At 41.8% G+C, this 10241-nt stretch overlaps 1 protein-coding gene across 1 annotated transcript; it reads left to right on the forward strand.

The window, feature by feature from the left end:
* Nucleotides 1–5443: 5443 nt before the first annotated feature.
* On the forward strand, nt 5444–9671 carry LOC118328278 (neuronal vesicle trafficking-associated protein 1-like). The gene is made up of 5 exons (XM_035661931.1): nt 5444–5769; nt 6087–6240; nt 6538–6654; nt 8189–8299; nt 8952–9671. Exons 2-5 carry the CDS (start codon nt 6112–6114, stop codon nt 9150–9152), a joined length of 558 nt encoding a protein of 185 aa, XP_035517824.1. The 5' UTR covers nt 5444–5769; nt 6087–6111; the 3' UTR covers nt 9153–9671.
* The last annotated feature ends 570 nt before the right edge of the window (nt 9672–10241 follow it).

The following is a 10241-nucleotide window of genomic DNA, read 5'->3' on the forward strand; positions in this document are numbered from 1 at the left end:
AATGACTTTGGTGATCCTCTTAACTAGCAAATGTTAGTATGCTAATAGTAAACTAAGGTAAAACAAACTTCTCTTTGAGGTAGGACCTACGTTTAGCACTAAGATGCCTGGTGAATTACTCTTCGAGCCTTATGTTTTGTGAATATGCCCTGATCTCTAAAATTGATGAAACAATGTGAGAAGGAAGTCTAACTCTTTGGTTGGACTGCTCGAAGAATCAGAGGAAGATGAGATGTAGACTGTAGATAATCTCTCACGCCGCTGTGCCACTCTGTGGATGGTGGAGAGAAAAAGTTGTCCAGGCAGGTTATTCTGATCTGTTTTTAAGTGAAGCCTACATCAACTGGTAGACTGTGAATACTACTAGAGTCTGTGTACTGTAGACCTTCCCTCTGTGTGTGAGAGCGACCACACAGTAATAGTAAGAGAGCAACTCTTCCATCATCATCATTCGTTCGTTTCCCTACACAGGGCAGGGTGTCATTCATTTCTACGGCTTTCCATCATGGTCAAGGGCTGGGCTAGCATCGCTCACTGGAGTCTGTAATTTTGGAAAATGTACCTCTGAAATACAGTTGAGTGAGGAAAACGTCATGACGGTTTCACTATTTAAAAAACTTGAATAGCAGTTGCGTGTGTTTAGAGCTCGTCTGGTGTATTGCGTTGCTCAGTGCTGACCACAGCTTGTTGGACTTTGAAATGGCAGTCACAATGTGTTTATCAGAGTGGGTCAAACAGCAGAATGAAGTCCTTGTGTAATATACAGTGCACATATAAACAGCCACAAAAAGAAAACAAAAAAACAATAGCTCTACAGACAGATAGGCGTTTCGACATCTATTTCAGTTACAGACAGAAACAGAAAATCCCCCCTCCCAGCCAGACTCAACTCACTTTCATTTCATTTTATCCAGACCATATCTGTCTGCCTGGGTCTGTAACTCTGTGTTATTGCAGCTTCAGTCTGTGCCTGTGATCCCATTGAGAGGCACAAGACCAGAAGCGACGCAAGTCTGAGAAACACTCCTGTGTTGACTCAACTTCTCTCCCCCCCCCGCTTCCGGCTCAGTCAGCCCTCCCGGCCACGTCCGTCCACGCCGGTGACCGAGCCTCTATAAATCAGAACAGAGCACACAGGCTGAAAACACTGCAGCAGATTGCACTATTTTAAAAAACTTGTTTGTGATCCTTGGGAGGCCATCAAGAGATTCCAGCAGTGCACAAAAAGCACTTGTTGGATGTGACTGCTTGTGTGAGGAGAGGTCAGGAAGTCAGGGGTTTAAATGCTTCTAAAGGTTCACAGGTCATCCAGCTTGATCTTTTTGGCTGAAAGGAAATGATCCTCATTCCAGCCACATACCAATGTGAATTGTATTTTTACTTAATGAAGCCCACTCTTTCAAAATGCTCCTTTTCATGTTAGGAAATAAGATTACACTATTTGGAAAAAGAAGTTATGATTTGTGTAAGAATAAAGTGCATTATGTAATTCTATTAAAACTGTCATAAGGCTTCTGTTTGTGTATTTGAGGGGGAAACGGCCCTTCCCATGCCATGTGTCTCAGTATAAATACCACACAAATACCACAACTGAATGGAAATTCCAACAAAACTATGGCTTCCTCCTGGCAAGTGACTCAGTCAGAGCCGCTGTTGAACGTCTTCCACCCCCGGCCCTTCCTGCTCCGAGCCCAAGACTCTGGGTGTGCCTCCTCCCTGTGACCTCATCCTCCCAGAAAATCCTCCAGAAATCTCAGCAGCACAATCGCTCACATGATGCAGCCTCTGTGCAAGCAAGTTGTCCACAATAACAAACCGGCCAGTTTATAGAAAAACATCTGACTTAGCATTGATGGTGGTGCCGGCGCCCCAGCCTGTTCATTCAACCAGAGCATGAAGCAGAGTGTGTGAGTGTCTGTGTGCAGCATCCTGTTTATACAGCCTGGTTACTGCTGCCTGCTGTGGGAACTTAAACTAACCAAACTTTGAGTCTCAACCTTATTGTTCTTGCCTAAGTTCTTGCCATTCAAATCTTTGTGACTAATTCTTCCTCAAGTGCAACAATCTCATGTGGGCAGACTTTCAGTAACCTGCCTGTTACTGTGAGCCTTCACCAAAACAGTCTACATGAACAGAGGTACTTCTACCATACATCACACCCACCACAAACTGCTGAGTAGACAAGTGACGGGAGTTATAGATTCATGAAAAGAGGCTTTGTGTTAATGCAAAAGACAATAGGTTCCACATGGCAGCTGGACTTTTTAAACCAGACACAGCACATTCAATGAGTCATCTGACATACTGTTGAAACGTCAGCAGATCAACACCAGAAAACACACAGTTAACTAAAGCAAACACAAACTGTACTCAAAGCACATAATGATACGAATAACGGGTATACCTGACAGGCAGACTGGCTGTCACACTTTAAGTTTCAGAGTGTAAATCATACCTCGACTTCTCTGAGAGCTGACAGGCCGTGACGGATCTGCTGGGAGGTTTGTGTCCTTCACAACACACTGGATGGAAAAGTCCGTGGTCAGTGACAGAGGTCCTTCAGGGAGTCTGTGCTCCGACTGCTGTTGGAGGGGCTGTTCTCTGAGTGAAAATACTTGTTCTCTCTGCGTGGCGGAGCTTAGTCCATGTGGCTGGATGGGAAATGGGAAATGAACTTTCTGGGCAAAGAGCCAAGAACAGAGTGGGTTTTAAAGACACAGTTTACAGTGCTATATAAGGTTTAGTCACGCTTTACTGTGCAAGTTAAAGGCATTTTCACCTGCTGTATTTATCAGTTCCATGCATACTGCTGAGTTTATGTTCACTCTTACTTAATGGTATAAAATTAGGTTTTAATGAGCATTTAACATTGCAATAGACTAAAAAGGCTGTATAGTCATATCGTCTATCAATATTATAGCTTCATACTCACAACTTTAGCTGAAATCTACATTGACATTTAGAGGATTTTCCTCTTTCTGTGGTGAAAAGTAGTACATTTACTCAAGTACTGTATGTAAGTACAACTTTGAGGTGTTTGTACATTACTTGAGTAATTTTATGTTACTTTATGCTCAAACTCAGTAGTGATTTGATCTAACCCAAATCCCCTTGGAAATGAGTATTATTATATTGAATTTAAATGTCCAGCATAAATGTAATGAAAAGGAAACATGTGTTCAGTTGGTTCTGTGCTGCTCTTTGTAGTGCCTGTTTAAAGAAAAAACACTGAGTTCTGTATCATAATTTCACAGTTTATAGTGATGGTAATGATCACACTCAAAAAGAATCATCACATTAGTCATAAGAAACAACCATGGGTTGTAAATAAGTGAGCTGGTGTCTCCCTCTAGTGGTTTTTCCTGAAAAGGCAACTGCAGCAGAAGGCCCTGGCCCACACCTCCCGGTTACCAGAAACGAATGAATAAATAAAATAAGAAACAAGTTTGCTTTATCATTTAATATTTTTACTTTTCTATGTGCTTTCAATGCTTTCAGACTGTGTGTTTGTGCCAGTCTATATACTATAAATAAGAACCAGCAGCAACAGTCGCTTGCTAAAATCAGATTATGCACTGATGACTGATTAGATCTATATAAGAATAACAATATCTGACAGGGACTTCTTGAATAGTCCATATGTATCTTTAACGCATTCATGAATGTTTACTTGTTTATAATGTTGATATTTCTAAATTGGAATCCAGAATAAAATTCAAAAACTAATGCTTTCCCACACCCAGCGCTGGTAAAAAAAAAACAGTAAAGGAATACACTTCCAAGCTATCAAACTGTGCCACTGTACAGTCACCTCCTCACCACACCATATTTGCTTTCAGGAAACACAATGACTTCACCTCTTGGGCCTCAGGAAAGAAAATCTGATGACTTTGTACCATTGACTCATCAACACATACTCTTTATCTGCAGCAAACGGCATCACGCGGAGGCACTGCAGCTGTCACAGAGCCAGAAGGCCACGTTAACAGTCCACCAAAGAGCTGTAGTTTCTGTCTAAATATGAGCTGAGATCACTGTCATTTCCTCTTCTGCTGCTTCCTTCTCACTATGGATTAACACACTGGACTTGATCATTCATGCATCCTCTCTTCTAACCCCCTTTCATTCACGCTGTAGCCTGGCAACAAGCTACTGGATAATATGCACTGACACAGCTTAATTTCACAATGTCTCGGTACATTATGAGGAGTCATATAAAAGACTTAAGTAAAGTCAAAATGTTGTGTATTTTTTTCTGGGATTATGTACATGATGGGAAGTGTTTTTGTTAAAGGTCTAGTGTGTAACATTTAGGAGGGTCTATTGGAACTGAAAATAAGAATTGTTGTGTTTGTTGTTACCTTAGAATGAGCTGTTTTCATCTACAGAGGGAGCTGGTCCTCTTCTACGGAGGACGCCATGTTGAACCGCCATGTTTCTACAGTAGCGAACAGCCAAACCAAACACTGGCTCTAGAGGCTTTTTTTTGCAAGTTTCACAGCCACTGTAGTTTCCCCACATGCTTGGAAGGCAGTACTTAGTTGGTTACAATCTGCAACTTCACTGCTATAGATGCCACTGAATCCTGCACCCAGCCAGAATTAAGAAAGGCTTGAATCAGTGAAACACTGCATTCCAGCCTGTTGTCAAGTTGCTCTTTAAACCTGCAATAGCCTACCTGACGTTTTTGGCCACTTGAGTCCAATATTCATTCTCTTTTTAGCTCTTTTTTTGGTCTCTACCATCTCTTGGGGGAAATATTTGCCTCAATAGCTCCTAAATGCTCCACTATGTTTACCAACTAGTCTCTAACTGTGTCTGTTTAACTGTTTGGTGCCGAGCAAGTAGTGAGCAGTGAGCTTTTAGAGCTTTTTTTTTGCTGAAAACAACGCTTTGAGGGCAGTGAGAGTGAACCAGGACAGTTGCAGCCAGACAGCTCAACAAAGAGCTGAAACTCACCATAAAGCTCCATAAAGCTCCATAAAGCTGAGGGGAGCTGCAGATTCAGGTGATAATTCTCAGAAGGTGCATTGCTATGTGCAACACCTTACACCTGCCACATTGTTTTCACATTGTTATTTGATACATTGTGATTATAAAAATATTGATTTTTCAAGCAACATCCTCAGCCAGCCAGCCAGCCAGCCAGCCAACCAACCATGCACTAAATCAACATTTTTCAGTAAACAATACTCTCAAATACCTAATCTCCAGATTACTTAACATTTTACATGAATTTATGTCAGTTTATCTTCCATTAAATCTGCAACAACCTTGCACATAAATGCAAAGAAAAATCTGTTAATTTTACAGGACACTTACTGGCAGTATGCTAACCACATATTGAAATGTCCTACATGTACACTCTGCTTTTGCACTGCCAGTAAAAAAAAACTTCTTCATAAAGACAAAAAAAAACCAACAACCCAAAAACAAAGCAGGATTCCCTCAATACAAAATGAAGTACATTCAGATTGATGCTCTACATCTTTGCCGGTAATGGGCTCCAGCTCCTGGGTTTACTGCCACCGATCAGATGTATGGACGGCTGTGATGAGGATGTTACATCACTTGCAGTGCAGCCAGACGCCAGCAGCAGCATCCAGCTCGGAGGTAACGCGGCGCACAAACCCAGCTGGCCATATTGTGCACCAGCTCTCCGCAAATCGGCTGCGTCACACCTGAAAAACACAAAAAGCAGCGCTGGAGCAATAAAGTCCGCACATCAGGAGAAATTCGCTCTTTTCAAAACGGTCCACGGCTGAGCTGGTAAGTGTTCGGATGCGGTAAATCGCATATATGTTTTTTTCACGGTGATGCATCAGTCCCATTATGGCGAAGCCTTGCGTGTCCTCTCCTGCGCTTTTGTGGTTAACAGGATTTCTCGTGGCCCACAAAGCGCCTCACATCATGCACATCGTTGTGTTGGATTTGTACTGCTGTTTGCATGTGTAACGAAACAACAAAACAAAATCACAATTCCACACTATGGTTCCTTGAACGATTGATGTAATCACAAAGGAGCAGAGAATAATCGTTAATGCCTCACGTTGAGGAATAATGAGCGCTTGTTTCACCCCCCTCAGGTTGGTGTTTTTTCGTGCAGGGAAAATGGTTAAACTGGGGAATAATTTCAGCGAGAAAAATAACGGGAAGGTGGTTTCTGAAGACGGATTTGACACCATCCCTCTCATAACACCATTAGATGCCAGTCAACTGCAGTTTCCTCCGCCAGATAAGGTAAGAATGATTTTTTTGTTTGATATTTTTTTCCATTGATTAGGAGAGTCAGCGAGTGAGTGATTAGTGTAATTATGTAATTCCAATTAGTCCAATTAAGCTGGTGAAAATGAAGTAAAACTACATTTTTGGGGGGTAACCAATAATCTTTACAGATCTACTGTTTCTTTCTGTAGAACAATACAAATAATGTTACCCATCCTGCTTCTGTGAACTCTCATTTCCTCCTAAAGCTATAGCTGCAAGCTGATTGGATTTTCTCTCATGTACATGTGTCTGTTATGTGTTTCCTACCAGGTGGTGGTGAAGACAAAGGCAGACTATGATGGTGAGAGCAAGAAGGGAAAGCTACGATCTCCTAAAATTGCAGAGTTCTCAATAAGCATCATCGAAGGTGTATCCGAGCGACTCAAGGTAAGAATTATGTCGCTGCCATCATGTGTTTCTTACATCATCCCATTTCCAGTATCTCTCACGCTCCTACACATCCATATGCCAGGAGAGCAGACAGCTGTCGCCCTGCAGCTCAGGACATTTGTCACCGCCGTCATAATATTTCCCCTCTCCAATCCAAGTTATACCCTTCTTTGCTCGGGCCACCTTCATCTCCTGTGTCCTGTGCAGCCTGTCATCTTGTCGGGCTACACAGGGAGACATAATGCACAATGATTCACTTAACCCCGCCCTGAAACCCTCATTAATTCAGCTGCTGCCATGGCGATGGCCTCCAAACGGCAGCATCTCTCCCACCTCCCTCAACGCCCCCCGTGGCTGGCAACCGTTCACACCATATAGAAGGATTAAAGCATATGCTCTTGTGAAAGAAAAGATCAGAACGCAATCCACATCTTGACTTTGGCTGACTGAATTGCATTATGTAGAAGACTTCCTTGCATACTTTAAAATTCATAAAACGCATAAAACATGTTCTGCATACAGACTGTGCAGTACTCTCCCGGTGCATTCAAAATCAACAGATGAAACCGTACCTGTGAGGTGTGTCAAGCTTCCTTTAGTAGTGGAGCTTTAATTCTCAAACATCTGAAAGGCAAGGAGGCACATCACTGTCTCAGAGAACACAGCTCGCATCCTCAGTGCTTTGAAATGCTGCAGGCAGCCCTTTCATCGCAGATAGTCTCTCTTTCATAATCTCCTGTTGCTTTGCTTTGTACATGTCGTACTGTCTGCTGTGCAACTGCAGGATTCGTACAGACAGATAAAAAGAATATCTTTTTTTTTTTTATTAAATTGATACATGCTGTTAACAATCTTATCAAACCTGTGCCAAACATACTGGGGAACAATACAAAAAGTACTCATGGCACCTTGCTCCCAATCCAAGAAATGTTCAGCACAGCATGCATTAAAAATCAAAATTTTTTCACTGTTTATTACAGAAATATAAAAGAAATCTCAGCTGGTACTTGAAATAATCAATTTCTGCACAAGCAAAGTAGCTTGTTCATTCTTATCGACTCATAAATATAATTTGCGCACACCTTGGGGCTTAACATCTTCGGCAATAATGAGGCAGTTTCTCCCACACCTTGTCTTAAAGCCCTCCCAGGGGTCCCCCCTCCCGAAACACCAGTGGCAGTTACATAACTCCCCTGAGAGGTGAGAGCTGGGCAGTACAGATGGTCACACAAGCTATTTTCTAGTTGAGTTACTATATGCAGAATGTCCTGTAGCCCTGACTGGCTCTTAGTTACTGTTATATATACATCCATATATTTAGATGTATAACTTGCTGTACAGCTCGCCTACACCAGTGTGCAACTCCATGTACCTTTCTTATTTGAATTCTGCTGCCTTGCACCGCTGTTTAACCTGTAATATAAAGAAAAGAGAAAACAATATGAATAAAATCTTTTGAAGACTTTTGATTTGTGGTGTCCTTTAGCAGAGCTGTCACACAGGTCTGATGATGGGGCTGTGTCTCCTTTAGGTGACCTTGCTGGTGATCTGTGCCCTGGCCTTCCTGGTGTGTGTGGTGTTCCTGGTCGTCTACAAGGTCTACCAGTACGAGCAGCCTTGTCCCGACAGCTTCATTTACACGGTAAACACTCGTTTTTTACCCTGACTGACAGCGATCATTTTGTTTTATTGTTACCTGAGTTAACCAATGTTCTTTTAGCATTGTTTTAAAAAGTGATATATAAATTAAGTTTATTATACAGAAAGTATGCCATATAGATTAACCATATAGACAGCCAGCCTGTCATATAACGGTGTTTATATTACAATTCGTTGCAAAGAAGCAAAGCATTTGCAGGCCCCCTCAAATCTACCCTTCGAATATCTGACAATATTCCACTTGTGTTACTCTTCCAGTAGCTTAGCATTTAACTATTTGCTTAACAGTAGCATTTAGTATGTCCCACAACTGTCGCTTGTAGTGGCATTGTTCGGCAAAAGTTACATGATCTTACTGTAAAATGGGGTTTTACTTATTTTCTAAATAAACCTTATTCAATTTCATAGACACCTGTACAGATTAGGTAATGACGCTGAACTTGTATTGAATCTTTTTTTCCGGTCTGTTTTTGGTATTAAGCGACAGCTTTTGTCATCTAACTGCAGTTTCTTTCCCAGAATTCCATGACACTTTTCCCGAATTGTAATTTTATCACCTTGTGGTTGTTTTTCTTTTCTTTTCACATTGTCTCGTCTGAATATTCTCAATCTCGTTCTCTCTCTCTTTGGAGCAGCAAGGTCGCTGCATGCCGGCTGGGATGTATGGCAACTACCCCCCTCAGGGCCCTGGGGGCCGCGGGCGCCTCTTTACCCTCATCAACCACTACAACATAGCCAAGCAGACCATCACCCGGTCAGTATCACCATGGATGACCATCATGTCTGAGGAGAAGGTCACCCAGCAGGAGACGGAGACTGCCCAGAAACTGGCTTAACCAACCTGGGCTCAGGAGGTGGCCTCACCTGCTGCAGGAAATAATAAATAATATGGTTGTGCCATTCAAGCAAACCTCAGAGTCCTGTGGGTGAAAAATCAACTTCTCTTACCTGAGGTGCTCTGCTGCCTTGTTGATGTAGTTTGGTCAGCTGATGTGTACTGTAGCAGGAAATCTGTGGAAATCTTGAGCGTTTTTAGCAAAGCAAGCCTTACAGTTGGGTGGATTCATGGTTTGTTTGAATAGCATATGTTATTATTTATTCACACTTCAAAACAGAGTGGCAAACGTGTAGAAAAAGCCACAGAAATACAAACAGACACACACACACTGTCTTTGTACATACACATATGTAACAGAACTCACTTTAGTACTCACATTGTGAAATGACTGTGAACCATCTCGTGTCTGCGTCGCTTGTTTTAACGCACATGCACGCACGACTCTAAAAACAATCATTTTGCTTTGAACCTCTTTTCAAATACATCAAGTACTGATAGCGCATGTCAGACCTCGTGAGGTCCAGCAAGTGGTAACTTTTTCATAAAGTGCCGAAGTTTGCAGCATATTTGCAACCAAGGTTATCTGTGTCAAAATATTTTACTGTCATGGTATTGTGAATAAATGAGGCTTGACCTGGAGGAAACCTTTTAACCAGCGGAAAAAAAAACTATTTTAATCGTGTTGTTTTTGACGCAGCCCATACTGCTCTCTGCATATAGTGCTGTTAAGGAGTTTTTAGTATTTGATGCATCAAATCTTTTTAACCAGCATTAATGATTGTCTCCATTCATTTGAACTCTTGTGAACACCATGTGCTTTTCTTTGCCAGCTCCACAAGACTTAGTTAATGGTTACTTTAATAGCATACATTTTATGCTACTGTATTGAATGTTTTTGCATTGCTAGTGAAGACACTGTATTGTGCAATGCTTTGCATTGATTAATGTCACCACAGATGGCTGTTGGTAGCCATCACAGATACTAGACTTAGGTTGATGTAGTGGAACAATCTGACAGTAGTCGCTTGTCCTGTTGCTTTTTTCTGTATTTGTCATTTAACTTAAACTGTCACAAATTATGTACCTT

This window comes from Morone saxatilis, unplaced genomic scaffold (genome assembly GCF_004916995.1).
Source record: "Morone saxatilis isolate NCDOM2014 unplaced genomic scaffold, NCSU_SB_2.0 Contig18, whole genome shotgun sequence".
NCBI lineage: Eukaryota > Metazoa > Chordata > Actinopteri > Moronidae > Morone > Morone saxatilis.

Bases quoted from the DNA above. Each gene is read 5' to 3' on its own strand.
- LOC118328278 (XM_035661931.1), top strand. From the start codon at position 6,112: ATGGTTAAACTGGGGAATAATTTCAGCGAGAAAAATAACGGGAAGGTG. The intron at 6,655-8,188 runs GTAAGAATTATG...TGTCTCCTTTAG, and splicing joins GTGTATCCGAGCGACTCAAG to GTGACCTTGCTGGTGATCTG. The intron at 8,300-8,951 runs GTAAACACTCGT...TCTTTGGAGCAG, and splicing joins CCGACAGCTTCATTTACACG to CAAGGTCGCTGCATGCCGGC.